This window comes from Gopherus evgoodei, chromosome 3, assembly GCF_007399415.2.
Source record: "Gopherus evgoodei ecotype Sinaloan lineage chromosome 3, rGopEvg1_v1.p, whole genome shotgun sequence".
NCBI lineage: Eukaryota > Metazoa > Chordata > Testudines > Testudinidae > Gopherus > Gopherus evgoodei.
In genome coordinates, this window is record NC_044324.1 from 171,141,149 (window position 1) to 171,156,462 (window position 15,314).

The 15,314-nt window shown below is 41.7% G+C and overlaps 1 protein-coding gene across 10 annotated transcripts in view; it reads left to right on the top strand.

The window, feature by feature from the left end:
* The window catches only part of ENAH (ENAH actin regulator), a 182,279-nt gene that overhangs the window by 77,770 nt on the left and 89,195 nt on the right, over positions 1–15,314 (top strand). For all 10 annotated transcript variants that reach the window (XM_030557407.1, XM_030557408.1, XM_030557413.1 and 7 more), the window contains exon 3: positions 8,594–8,771. In XM_030557407.1, coding sequence (XP_030413267.1) covers positions 8,594–8,771 — 178 coding nt within the window. The remainder of the gene's footprint in view (positions 1–8,593; positions 8,772–15,314) is intronic.

Consider the following 15,314-nt stretch of genomic DNA (forward strand, 5'->3'; position numbering starts at 1 on the left):
CTATAGAGCGGTGAACCATGCCCCCTAAGGGGGGTGTGCAGGAACATCAAGGGGGGTGCTGTGAGTCCCAGGCCAATCCCCACGTGGGGTGGGGAGGGAACACCACCCAGCCCTACTCTGCTCCCAGCTCTACTCTGGCGCTACTCCTGGCCATTGCTCAGCTTTCGGCCCAAGGGTCTGCAGACACATTCTATTACTGATTTGGGGGATGGCGGTTTTGAGAGGAAAAGTTTGGGCACCAGTGCTACTGAGGGTGATGTGAAAGTAGTAGTACTCTTGTATTGGGTATCTCGTCAACATTTGATTGTCCATGAGGATGAATGTAGTGAGAAGCAAAAGTGACAAAACTCATTTATGTTTAACTATTTTCTGGCAGTTGTCATTGAGATGGTTAAAGAGAAGCTGTCAAATATGCAGCTCTCCCTTGTTTCAGTCCTTGTAAATTAAATCTAATAGACATATACAGATTTAGTGTGTGAAATTTTTGTCTTCTGCCAGGGCCACCCGGGGGGGGGGGAAGAGGGGCAATTTGCCCCAAGCCCCCCAGGGGCCCAGCGAGCCCTGGCCCAGCGGCGGTCCGGGTCTTCGGCAGCATTTTGGCGGCTGGGGCCCTTCAGTCACTCTGGGTCTTCGGCAGCAGAGGGCCCTTCAGTGCTGCTGAAGACATGGAGCAACTGAAGGGCGCTCTGCCGCCGAAGACCCGGACCACCGCTGGGTGAGTACAAGCCCCGTAACTCCCTTGCTTTGCCCCACGCCCCCTGAATCCTCTGGGCGGCCCTGTCTTCTGCTACTACTGTGTTTGACATACGAAGAACAACTGACTCATGGTAATGCATCAGGATAAAGTTGTATGTTCATATCTAGATGCACATGCTGCTTCTGATTCACTGATTATGCATGTGAATCCATGGAAACTGAACATGGTTTTTGTTCGGACACTACTGTGCTGTGGAAGGGTACATTTGCCTTACAGAAATCATTTTGGGGAATCTGAGGATATGTCTACAGCTTTAGCCTGGTTATGCAACTTAATTGCAACACAGTCAATGCTACAAAATTTATCCTTGTGTATTCTAGTCAGGGGGCAGCCATGTTGTAATAAGGTCCCCAGCTCAGTTTCTGTAGTGTAGGTGATGCCCTAAAACTATGCCATGTGCTTTGGACAAAAATCATTAAATAAAATCTAGTAGAATACCTTTGTTTTTGTTTTTTCTACAAAGAATAAGTAGGTGTTAATCTCTCTAGTGTTAAAATGATTCCACTATAAGGGCAAAGCATTTTACTTCTGATGTCAAAGTTTGACAAACCTTCATTTAAAAGAAAAAAATACAGAAATATTAATTGGACTATCTTTCTCTGAAGCTGAACTAAATTTAAGGTGTGAAATAATACAGTATTTAGGACTGACAGTCTTCCATGAAGCAAAATGTACATGCTGATACACTAGTTCCTGTCATGTTGTGATTTGTGAAATTATTTTAGTGTAAATCTAACTCAACTGGTAGAATTACAGATGACTCTGAGATTGCCGTTAACTGTCTACACTTTTTTTTAAATCATAGAATCATAGGACTGGAAGGGACCCAAAGCGATCATCTAGTCCAGTCCCCTGCTCTCATGGCAGGACTAAGTATTATCTAGACCATCCCTGACAGGTGTTTGTCCAACCTGCTCTTAAAAATCTCCAATGATGGAGATTCCACAACCTTCTTAGGCAATTTATTCCAGTATTTAACTACCCTGACAGGAAGTTTTTCCTAATATCCAACCTAAACCTCCCTTGTTGCAATTTAAGCCCATTGCTTCTTGTCCTGTCCTCAGAAATTAACTATTTTTCTCCCTCCTTGTAACAACCTTTTTATGTACTTGAAAACTGTTATCTCCCTTCTCAATCTTCTCTTTTCCAGACTAAACAAACCCTATTTTTTCAATCTTCCCTCATAGGTCATGTTTAGTAAACCTATAATCATTTTTGTTGCTCTTCTCTGGACTTTCTCCAATTTATCCACATCTTTCCTGAAATGTGGTGCCCAGAACTGGACACACTACTCCAGTTGAGGCCTAATCAGCACGGAGTAGAGCGAAAGAATTACTTTTTGTGTCTTGCTTACGACAGTCCTGCTAATACATCCCAGAATGATGTTCACTTTTTTTGCAACAGTATTACACTGTTGACTCATATTTAGCTTGTGGTCCACTATGACCCCCAAACCCCTATCCGCAGTACTACTTTCTAGGCAGTCATTTCCCATTTTGTATGTTTGCAACTGATTGTTCCTTCCTAAGTGGAGTACTTTGCATTTGTTCCTATTGAATTTCATCCTGTTTACTTCAGACCATTTCTCCAGTTTGTCCAGATCATTTTGAATTTTAATCCTGTGCTCCAAAACACTTAAAACCCTGCCCATCTTGGTATCATCTGTAAACTTTGTGTATTCTGTTATGCCATTATCTGAATCAGGAGTTCTCAAACTTCATTGCACCACGAGCCCCTTTTGAAAACAAAAATTACTACACGACCCCAGGAGGGGAGACTGAAGCCTGAGCTCGCCCAAGTCTGATCATCCTGGTCAGGGGTGCGGGGGACAAAGCTGAAGCTCAAGGGCTGCAGCCTCAGGTAGGGGGCCTATAGCCTGAGCCCTGCCACCCAAGGCTGAAGTCCTCAGGCTTCAACTTCAGCCCCAGGCGGTGGGGGTTAGGCTTCAGCTCCAGCTCCAAATCCCAGCAGTCCTAGCAATAGCAACCCCATTAAAATGGGGTCCTGACCCACTTTGGGGTCATGACCCACAGTTTGAGAACCGCTGATCTGACTCATTGATGAAGATATTGAACAGAACCGGACCCAGGACTGATCCTTGCAAGATCCCACTCATTATGCCATTCCAGCATGACCGTGAGCCACTGATAACTTCTCTCTGGGAATGGTTTTCCAACCAGTTTTGCACTCACCTTATAGTAGCTCCATCTAGATTGCATTTCCCCAGTTTGTTTATGAGAAGGTCATATGAGACCGTATCAAAAGCTTTACTAAAATCAAGGTATACCATGTTCCCTCCCCCACCCCCACCCCCACCCCCCGCATCCACAATGCTTGTTACCTTGTCAAGGAAAGCTGTCAGGCTTGTTTGACACTATTTGTTCTTGACAAATCCATGCTGACTGTCACTTACCTTATTATCTTCTAGATGTTTGCAATTTGATTTGCTTAATTATTTGCTCCATTATCTTTCCGGGTACAGAAGTTAAGTGGACAGGTCTGTATTTCCCCAGGTTGTCCTTACTGCCCTTTTTATAGATTGGCACTATATTTACCCTTTTCCAGTTGTCCCGAATCTCCCCTGTCTTCCATGACTTTTCAAAGATAATTGCTAATGGCTCAGATATTGTCTCAGCCAGCAACGTGAGTATTCTAGGATGCATTACATCAGGCCCTGGTGACCTGAAGACATCTAACTTGTCTAAGTAACTTTTAACTTGTTCTTTTCCTATTTTAGCCTCTGAGTCTACCTCATTTTCATGGACGTTCACTATGGTAGTTGTCCAAACACCACCAAGCATCTTGATGAAAACCGAAACAAAGAAGTCATTAAGCACCTCTGCCATTTTCACATTTTCTGTTATTTCCCTCCCTCATTGAGTAACAGGCCTACCCTGTCCTTGGTCTTGACCTCTTGCTTCTAATGTATTTGTAGAATGTTAATATCTGAGATGTTGCTATATGTTAGTGGTGGAGTCTTGATTGGAAGAAATACTAATGAAATTAAGTGCTTGATAGATTCTGTTTTTGTCATGCAGATTGTTTTGAAAGTTAGTTTTAGGTTGATCTTGATATATTTTATAAAGACCTTTTGTATAATTACTTATCTGGATGTATATATTGTGGGGGCAATACTGGTTTAATTGTGAACTTCTGTAACTTAAAATGGTTTGTCCTCACTAAAGGCATTTGACTGAAATATTAAAAAAAAGTACTAGAAAGGAAGTCAATTTTTCTCCTCATGTTCCATCTCTAATTTTATTTATCAATATTTTTTATAACTAATTGGTCTTTTTTCAGATATTTCACTGCTGACCATGCAAATTGATTGTCTGAAACCTATGGCAAAAATTGATAGTATCTTCGGTATGCATTCTAAAACCACATGATAAATGGTTGTGTTTGGGAATTTTAATATATGGTGAAATAATGTATCTTAAGGCATAGTTGACAAATTTACTTTGACTTTACAATATCTCCACTTTCCAATATAAAATGACCATTACTGATGGTATAATGGTCGATCACGTTTCTGATCTTGACAGGTGCATTTTGTTCAGTCTCCTGTAACTTCAAAAACCCCTGCTGTTGGATTATATATTCTTTGTTTGGCAGTGTTGGTTTTAAATAAATTTTAATTTATAAAAAATCAACTTAGCCAAGGTTGCTAGAGTGAATAGTATAACCTTTATAGACAATATCTAGGAACTATTTCAAAAACAAAAATACTGAATTTTAATGTATGCACATAATAAACTAAGGCAACATTCTGTTGTTCTTACAGTTAATGATTTACTTAGTATTAATGCCAACATTTACATTATACATTCCAATTACATTAAGTTTATTTCTCAAGGTATGTATGAAAACGGTTAACCTGCGCATCACTAATCTGTGGCTATCATGTCCCATGAGAAGTGTATATTGATGCATATATTGAAAATTCACTAGTACTACACATTTTGTGAATTAGACCTAATGTGGTTATGGGAATGTTTCTGGTGAATTTTCACATCAATATCAAGCAAATCCATAAACTACAACAATAATAAAATGTTACCATAACTGATCACTTCCATACTTCTCAAGGGTTAGCTTTAACAGCAGTAAATTTACTAAATAAGGGCTGGAACTTGAGTATAACTACTTTAACTGTAAATTAATGCAGATTTACATTGGGGAATTTCAATTAAAGAAATATGGACAGAATGCAGTTTTGGTTAAACAAGTGTGACTGTAGACATAACTATTAATATTACTGTGGTTTTAAGCTGATGTAATGGAAGCAGAATAAGGTCCATGTTTTCTCCAATAGATAAAAGTAGAATAGATAGAAACATTGTTTAAAGTCTTCTATTCTGGAAATCTCTTACCATGTTTGCATACAAAACTTTGTGGTCTGAGCCCATAAAATCTTCTAATACGGCAGTTCTGCTCTGTGAAATGACTGGCATTACACAGGTACATATTTTTGGTGTTAATTGCTTTCAGATCAATTCCCGTCAGTTTACATGTAAAGATTTTGTTTCAAACTGCCAGCCCTACAAACTTGCTGTGGAATCTGAGGATATGTCTACACAGGGATTAAAAAACTCACGGCTGTCTTGGATCAGCTGACTTGGGCTCACAGGGCTCAGTCTCCAGGGCTGAAAAATCACTGTGTAGATATTCAGACTTGGACTGGAGCCTGAGCTCCTGGACTCTGTGAGGATGGAGGTGTGATGGGCTCCCCCTGGGTGCCACCTGGAACTGGGGTACTATTCAGTACTCTGACCCATCAGCCTGGTCTCCCTCTCACACTGTTGCTGTGACAAGCTACAAAGCCCTCCAGGATGCACTTTCACCAGCATGCATACATACATACAGGTAGGGACACACCCGTCAGCAGTTACAAGCAGGCTCTCTGGCCAGACTGGGCATAGGAAGGTTACTTATACCATCTTGCACTGTAGAGGGAACTTTACAGCGTGTGGGAGGTGGTGAATTTTATGAGCTTAATCTGGAGAGGAATATGCAACAGCCTTTTGCCCCGAATTATGATTCCCACACACCTCACTCCAACTCCCTGGTTTGGACAGAACAAAAACAAGTTTATTAACCACAAAAGATCCTTTTAAAGTGATTATAAGAGATCAAAGCAGATTACCTAGCAAATAAACAAAAAAATGCAAAGTAAACATAATATACTAAATAGATTGGATAGGAATAGCAGATTCTCGCCCTAAGAGATGATATAAGCAGGCTGCAGATTCTTAAGGGGCAAGCTGCACTTAGCATTTGCTTTACAGCTTGGAATCCCCAGGAGTTTCATTCTCAGGCTAAAAATCTCTGTAGCCTGTGTCTAGCACTTCCCCCATTTCAATCTTTGTTCCTCAGGTGTTTCCAGGGTTGTCTTGTAGAGAGTGAAGAACCCCAAATGATGTCATTTCCTGCCTTATATAGCTTTTGCATATGGTAGGAACTCTTTTTGTTTCAAAGCATGGTTCCCAGACCGGTTGGTGGAAAATTACTGACATCCCAAGATGGAGTCTACAGACATGTGGTCTCATCACGCGTCCTTGTAGAGCAAAGGTGGGCAAACTACAGCCCGAGGGCCGGATCCGCCCTGCCAGCTATTATAAGCTGGCTGTGGAGCTCCCACTGGGGAGCAGGGTCTGGGGTTTGCTCCACTTCAGTGCCCTGGTGCTCCAGCCGGGGAGCAGGGACAGGAGCTACTCCATGTGGTCCCCAGAAGGAGCGGCATGTGCCATCTGGAGCTCCTATGCGTAGGGGCAGCCAGGGGTCTCTGCTCTGCCCCAAAAGTCCCATATCTGGCTGTCACCCATTCAGGAACTGCAGAAGATCACTATAAGTCAGCTACCTAAAGACTCCTTTTCAAGTCCTGATCTAGAGGGGTCTTCTGGAACCATGGCTGCAGAGATTCTGTGCTGTGCAGGAGCCTGGGTGGCTGCCATAACTTTGGCCCCTGGAGCTATCTAAGTTATATCGGACACCTCACCAGTCCCCAGAGCGGATCAGGATCAGGGAGGGGGCACCAAGATGGTTTAAAAGGGTCACAGAGGTAACTTGCCAGGAATTCAAGGGTTGCACCATATTTGCATACACATTTTTATGTAGGATTTTAGTCTGATGCAGTTGTATTTTTTCCATATATACTCTCTAAAGTATTATAAAACATATATTATGAAGGTCACAGGGATATGAGGATCAATAAGAATGGTCACTGCTTCTATTTGTAAGCCAACTGATATGGTCTAGTGTAAATAATTGCTGTGTTTTAATGCAGACTTTTTTCATCATTGTAGTGAACCACATATAAGCAACCCCCATCTCAGTATATTTGGAACTCTTTAAACAGATCTATTCATGTACAGTGCTGCTCATTAGAAGACCACTTCCTTAGCCACTGTTTTTTCTTGCTCTCTTGAGTGGTACTTCCGGAGGCTTTCACAAATAGCACGACTCTTATCTAACTTTCAACATTGCTTGGCAGGCAAAGAGTTGTTAGCTGTTTAGAGTGAAGTCCATGTTAAACCTTGCAATTACCTGCCAAATGAGTTTAAATAAGCTTATCTCCTTGTTAAACTACCTATATCTACTTAGCACCTCCAAGAGCGCTCTAATTTTCTCCCTGCCTGCTATGCACAGATTCTCATAGACTCTAGGACTGGAAGGGACCTCGAGAGGTCATCGAGTCCAGTCCCCTGCCCTCATGGCAGGACCAAATACTGTCTAGACCATCCCTAATAGACATTTATCTAACCTACTCTTAAATATCTCCAGCGATGGAGATTCCACAACTTCCCTAGGCAATCTATTCCAGTGTTTAACTACCCTGACAGTTAGGAACTTTTTCCTAATGTCCAACCTAAATCTCCCTTGCTGCAGTTTAAGCCCATTGCTTCTTGTTCTATCATTGGAGGCTAAGGTGAACAAGTTTTCTCCCTCCTCCTGATGACACCCTTTTTACTGACATCCCAAGATGTCACTCCACCAGATATGTTAAAGCTCAAAGACAGCCTTTTGGATTGTGGGTTGTAAACAGCTTCTAATATCCAAGCACGCACACATTCATAGTTTACAAGGTTATTCCTGATGAAATGGTCATAGAAAAAATAGTTGACACTGAAATATGAAGCTTAATGATAGCAAAGTAACGCCCCACTGAGAGAAAAGGGGACAGTACTTCTCAAAGTCCAAAAGAAAACGCTGTCTTGGTTCATCAGAAAGTTCATATAGTTAAAAGAAGTATAAAATTAAACCTTTAAATTATGCAGAAATTGGTGGCCCCAAGGTTTTCACCACAGATTTGGGGCAGTGCTGGGTCTTGGCTTAAAAGAAGAAGCAAACTTAGCCTTCTGATGAGTATCTGAGTGTTAGGCCTTGGCTACACTGGCGCTTTACAGCACTGCAACTTTCTCACTCAGGGGTGTGAAAAAAACACAGCCCTGAGCGCTGCAAGAAACAGCGCTGTAAAGCACCAGTGTAAACTGTGCTGCAGCGCTGGGAGTGCGGCTCCCAGCGCTGCAAGCTAATCCCCATGAGGAGGTGGAGTATGTGCAGCGCTGGGAGAGCTCTCTCCCAGCACTGGCGCTGTGACCAGACTCGCACTTCAAAGCGCTCCCGCAGCAGCGCTTTGAAGTTTCGAGTGTAGCCAAGCCCTTAGTGTTACTGATGAATAACTAAGTGTTATCTGTTAGAAACAGGTTTAAAAAATTTAAATAATCAAAAATGGCTGCAGGCAAGTAATTAAATAAAGCTCAATTGTATTAAGAAAATTACAGTAAATATTTGAGACTTAAAATGTACTTACAAGTATTTACTTTATCGTTGTAGGTGGTAATAAATTGTGCCATTCCAAAAGGATTGAAGTACAATCAAGCTACACAGACCTTCCACCAGTGGCGTGATGCTAGACAGGTGTATGGTCTTAACTTTGGCAGTAAAGAAGATGCCAATGTCTTTGCAAGTGCCATGATGCATGCCTTAGAAGTGTTGAATTCACAGGAAACTGGTAAGGCTTTTAAACTTTTTTTCTCTGACTGCAGATTGTTCAGAATATAGAGATTAGATGAAAAATTTAAACTGAAATCTTAATTTCTTGACCTTTCAGTGCCAAGTTTTGTGATACTTAATGCACACTGGGTTTTTTAGTAGAGAAGATACTACTACTACTTTAGTACAGATGGGCCTCCAGAAACCTCAGTTGATTGTGTATTTATATGCCTATACTCTCTTACCAGCTGGTGAATGTCTGAGCTTTGACTATCATTCACACAAGTACTATTCCTGAGAGCAGTTCATCTATTACTTGTAGAAATGTGTAAAATAAAGTAAATCTTAATTTTTCTTTCCTCAAGATGTGTTTGAGGATTTTCCTTTCTATAGAAAATGTTGTGAATTTTATACAGATTTTTCTTTTTTTTGTTATATAAGATCTTAATTTATTATGAAAAGGAGAAATCAAACGAAGAAAATCTAACATCTCTTCCCCAGTCCTGGGAGTTTAGCCCCCATTGATTCAGTGCTTTAGTTGGTAAGCTTAATAGGCACATTGTTGTCTTAATTCCAGTTTCTCACTTTTAAACAAGTCACTAGTAACAGAGAATAACAACATCCTGGCTTCTTGAGCTATATCTGCAAGGTTTTCTGAAGGAATCTTTAGAATTTAAGCCTAACCTAGATGTGCTGTCTGAAACCTTAGTATAGAGAACAGTTCCTGCCAGATGGTTAAAAATTTTAATGAAGATATCAAATTTAGAACAGTTGGAAATACTATTGAGAAGTATCTGTACTAGTCAGTTTCAGACACTTGGGTATTCTTCATTTCATTTGGTTAAATTAAGAATTGGATGTAATAAACACAAATAAACATAAATTATGAAGTAAATGCCAAATGACAGTAAAATGTGAGTTTTGGATTGTATTCCCAGTTTATAAACTTGTAAAAGATACTGAAAGTTTGTAGGACACTTAAATGAAACAAACTGCTTTTTTAGGCCTAATCATGAATCAAAAATACATTGCTTTAATGTATAGTCTTTAGACATTTCATAGTTGATCTAATTATTTTGTGTGAATTCTTAAAATAAAAAACGATAAAATTCTTGCCTTAAACCTTCATTGGGAGGAATTGGGATGAGGAATGAAGATGATATTTAATGTCTTCAGTTACAATGTGACCTTAATTAGCAGTATGCTGGAAGGAAGGGAGAACTGAAAGTTCTAAATGCAAGAGTGAATAGTGAAAGAAATATAGCTGGTATGCAAAATTTTGCTCAGCTGTTTACCTGGGGCAATGTTTTTGGTAAGGAAGTAAAATTGTTTCCTCATCATTATGAGAATGAGCAAGTAGATGTTTTGCATGTGATGGTACATTTTCATGATAATTCTGCAAAGCTCAGTCACAGTAATTTATTTTTCTAGGGTTTTTCATATTTTCCCTGTCAGATATTCATGCATGTATAAAATTGTTGATCCTCACTATCAAACTTGCCCTTGATTCTGTAGTGAGTCATAACTTGTTTGTGCCATTAAGGAGAGAGCCCTTATTTCAACCCAAATATTTTGTTTGTGAAAAGGACAAGGAAATTACAGCAACATGTAAACTGTGCAAACAGTTTGAAATAGAATAGTTTTGGAATGCTTGCACTTTGTAAGACGTGGCTACTCAGAAAAGTGATATTTTTTTTTTAGTCAACAAAAAATGTTACCTGTGTCTTCAAGTGAAACCCACTTATTTAGCCAACCAAAACGATCTTTCTATTACTAGCATTTCAAATACTATGTTCTGCTTCATACATCAACTAAATTGTTAGAGAAACTTTGATTATATAGAACTTTTGATGTGTGAAAAGGGTAAGGCCTAGAAGAATCATATCATCCTGAGCACAAAAATTAAAGAATTAAGTATGGGTCTGTCGCATCTTAGGCGGGGGTTCCGTTCCGTGGTTATCACGTAAAGCAAAAACCACATATAGTCAAAACCCCAAGCCCTTTAAATCCTGCCGTAGCTCCGGCGGCGGAGGCAAGGGAGGGGATTTAAAGGGCTGGTGGAGCCCTTTAAATGCCCCCCCCCCGGTCCCACCGCCGGAGCTGAGGGTGGGATTTAAAGAGCTCCTCCCCCACCTGTCTGCCGGAGCTGCGAGCGGGATTTAAAGGGCTCTACCAGGCTTCTCTCTGCGGCGGGGAGCCCAGTGGAGCCCTTTAAATGCCCCTGGTCCTGCCGCCGGAGCTGCGGGCTGGATTTTAAGGGCTCCGCCAGGCTTCCCGCCGCGGTTGGCAGCCCGGTGGAGCCCTTTTGAAATGCCCCCTGGTCCCGCCGCTGGAGCTGCGGGCAGGATTTAAAGGGCTCCCCCTCCCCCCCAGCCCAGCTGCCAAAGCTGCAGGCGGGATTTAAAGGGCTCCACCAGCTTCCCGCCATGGTGTGGGGAGCCCAGAGAAGCTCTTTAAATCCCACCCGCAGCTTTGGCAGCCGGGCTGGGGTGGGCATTTAAAGGGCCTGAAGCTCCATGGTGGCTGGAGCCTCGGGCCCTTTAGTTCGCCCCAGGGGCTACCAGCCACCTCTGCAACTGGGAACCCCCTGGATGATTTAGAGGCCCTGGGACTCCCAGCCACAGCTAGTGCCCTAGGACCTTTAAATCTTGAGGCCCCGCCTCTTCTACTTGAGGCCACGCCCCCTCCCAGACTCCAGGTCTTTCAGCGTAAAGCTGAAATTGCGCATGTTAAATGCGCGTAAGTTGCGAGAGACCTGTAGTAAACATAATGCTAAAGATAAGATTGTCTTTTGTTATACTGTTTCCATGTATACATGTTCCTTATTTTGTATATAGTGTTCTTTAGCTTCATACCTTTTATTCCTTAAGATTAGTTGAATATAAAGTCAGACTGTGACCTATTTAAATATAAGAAAATAAAAAAGTGGGAATAAGTAGTATAAATTCATTCTGACCTAAATATTTTGCGACATTTTAACAGTTAAATAAAAAGTCATTTGCACTTAGCTCTGAACACAGCTAGCATACTTACATACTGCTACTAAAATGTGAGTGGTAGCAGCATAATCCCTTACAACAGCCTTCTTATGAACATGTTACTGTAAATACAGATAGTTTGCTATCAAGGGTAAGCTGATACTAGTGATGTAAGGGGGGGGAAAACACCATAACACTTTTTGAGTTTGTCAGGCTAGAACAGGGTTCGGCAACCTTCGGCATGTGGTGCCTCAGGGTAATCTGCTGGCGGGCTGCGAGACATTTTGTTTATGTTGACCTTCCGCAGACACGGCCCCCCGCAGCTCCAAGTAGCCACGGTTCACCGTTCCCAGACAATGGGAGCTGCCAGAAGCGTTGACCACTTCCCACAGCTCCCGTTGGCCGGGAACAGCGAACCATGGCCACTGGGAGCTGCAGAGGGCCATGCCTGCGGATGGTCAATGTAAATAAAATGTCTCTTGGCCCGCCAGTGGATTACCCAGATGGGCTGTGTGCCGATGGTTGCTGACCGCTGGGCTAGAAGATAGGAAAATCATCTTTTAACTTACAAACTGAATACATTTGATGTGAAATAACCTGGGCCTGAACCAAAGTCCATTAACATCAACAGGCTTCAGATCAGGCACTGGGAGAATCACTGTGAAACTTTTTATATTATTTTACTTTGTCTATAACTGCTTTAAAAATTCTTTTAGGAATGGATAACCTAGAGAATATTGGTGTATAGTGAAAATCATAAACAAAAATTATTTGTCTAGGCATAATACTGCTTGCTGTTACATAGCTATTGAACAAAGATATGCAAATAAAATACGATTCCAGGTTATAACAATAATGCATCTAAAACTAGACTTCCTGTTTAGAGAAAATAATTATTTCATCATCATTCTGATTTGGCACGTATCATATCTCCATATATTACATCAAAAAGATATTTTGCTCAGATGTTGAAATAAGTTGAATAAGCTTGTGACCAACTTTCCCTGCTGCAGCAGTCCTTCAAATGATCATTGAAGGTCTGTGTGCTCACCACGTGCACCGGTGCCAGAAGTTTTTACCCTCAGTGGTATCCGTAGGGAGCTGGCTCTGGTGCCTTCTGGAGTGGCTCCCATATGCACAGTTTAAGGATACCACCGGCCCCCTTCCTCCTTCAATTTCTTCTTACTGCCGGTGTTGGTGCTGAAATGCTCTCCTTGCTCTAGCAAGTGATTCCCATTCAGTAGTTCTTTGAACTTTCTTCTGTGTAAATAGTTATACTTAGTGGATAGTTACCAAACTAGTAAGAACTGTTATACTTTAGTGATAGGGCGACCTCCCAGCCTGCAACCAGGATCTGTCTCATTCTTTATTTTCCCACCATTTGTTGCCTTACCTCCCTGCTTGGACCGCTATAACTACGGACCACTGGGTTCTCAATACGGTGGCAGTCCGGTACACCCTCCATTTCTTTCTATCCCTCTTTCCCACCCCCCGCCCCTGTCCTCCTTCAGGGACTCTTCTCACGAGCACCTGCTCGCCCAGGAGGTGCAAGCCCTCCTACTACTGGGGGCTGTAGAGGAAGTTCCTGTGGAACGAAGAGGGAAAGGTTCTTACTCCTGGTATTTTCTCATTCCGAAGGCCAAAAGGGGCCTATGTCCCATCGTGGATGTGTGAGACCTCAAAAATTATCTCAAAAGTTTGAAGTTCCGTATGATCTCCCTGGCTTTCATCATTCCCTCCCTGGAGATTGGTAGGGCCCGTGACTTGAAGGATGCATGCTTTCATATTTGGATATTTCCTGGCCACAGGAGATTCCTGTGATTTGTGGTTGATCAGTCACAATGCCAGTTTGCTGTGCTCTTGTTCGGCCTAGCAACAGCACCAAGAGTGTGACTCCAGAGGGTGCTAGAGCTGGCCTTACGGATTCCACAGAGGGGAAAAAAACTCTGGCAACTGTGCACATGGCACACACACACCTAGCACGAAATGGACATGAGCAACACATCTGGGAAAAACAACAGTTATGAAAGGTTAGTAACCATTTTTCCCACAAAGCGCTGCAGTATTTTAAAGAAGTCCTTAAAAAAGGGGGGGTTTGCTTTTTTTGGGAGCATACACTGAGCCCACTGTTATTAATAACCGTGTAGTTGCACCCTCCAACAAGATAAACCATCCCTGCTTATCCTTAAATTGATCTTTAATGGAAAAGGTGCATGTTTAGCAAATATTATTCCCATTCCTGTTTTTTTCTTCAGCTGAAGCAAAAAAGTCTGCTGAAACAAATTACCTTTCATGTCCATTCTTTGACCTTACTGAAAATGAATTCAATAATCTGAGAGTGGGCTTTTTAGATTCTTCCAGGTGCTGTTCCTTTTAATGATATTGTTTAGCCCTTTGACATTCAGAGATGTTACTTTATAAGGAAGAGCCATTGAGAAAAACTATTTACATATTGTTTGCAGCTGTGTTGTTCCCAGGATATTAGAGCAACAAAATGGGTGAAGTAATATCTTTTATTGGACCAAATTCTGTTGGTGAAAGAGATAAGCTTTTGAGTTTACACAGAGCTCTTCTTCAGATCTGGAAAAGCTACTCAGAGGGCATGTCTACACTACAGTTAGACACCTCTCGTGGGTCTGTGCCAGTTGGCTCATGCTAAGGGGCTGTTTAATTATGCGGACGGTCAAGCTGGAGTCCAGGTTCTGTGACCCTGCAAGGTGAGGTTAACACCTGTAAAGGTGTTAACTGGCAACTTCACCTTGAACAACCTCTTACAATATGTTATCTACTTATGCTGAACAATCTGTTCCACCTTGTTTTTAGCTGTGACACTTTGAGTAGCTTTCCCATGACTGAAGAAGAAGAGCTGTGTGTAAGCTCAAAAGCTTGTTTCTCTTGCCATCGGAAGCTGGTCCAATAAAAGATATTACTTCACCGACCTTGTCTTTATTTAGCTTAAGTTTTGCAATACTGTTCTTTAGCTGTTTGGCACAAACCCCTGCCTGGTCAGTCTCTCTCATTTCTTATTATGTTGCATTCATGATTGTGTGTCTGTGTGTGGCTTGGTTTCTGTTTGTAAGTTTCCCTATCTATTTCTTGTAATAATCTCCCTAACCTCCCTGGTTCCCTCTCCTCTCCCCTTACTTTAAATCCATAAGTAAAATACCAACATAGCATATAAATCAGTTACAAAATGATTGTGTTTTGTGGAACCTGAAACCCCTGTACTAGTCCTATGAACACTTGCACTGCTTCTCTTGCAATCCATAGGAGGTACTTTCTCCATCTGTGGGACCTTAACATATGTCCTTAGGGATAGATTGCCATCTGATCATTTGATTTACATGGGGAGCATTTACAAAGAACCCCTAAGAACTCTTCCCCATACCTTCTCTATTTTCTCTAATCTCTACTATACCTCTACTATACCTCCAAATCCCCTCTGTTTTAGAAACTGCTATCAGACTTATGATCACCCCAATTAAAACAAACTTCATACAATTTTTTTCATAACATTAACACTGTTCATCCTTGGTGACCCCCAAGAAGTTCCTTCTGGTTAATATTTAGGTTATTCCTCATGT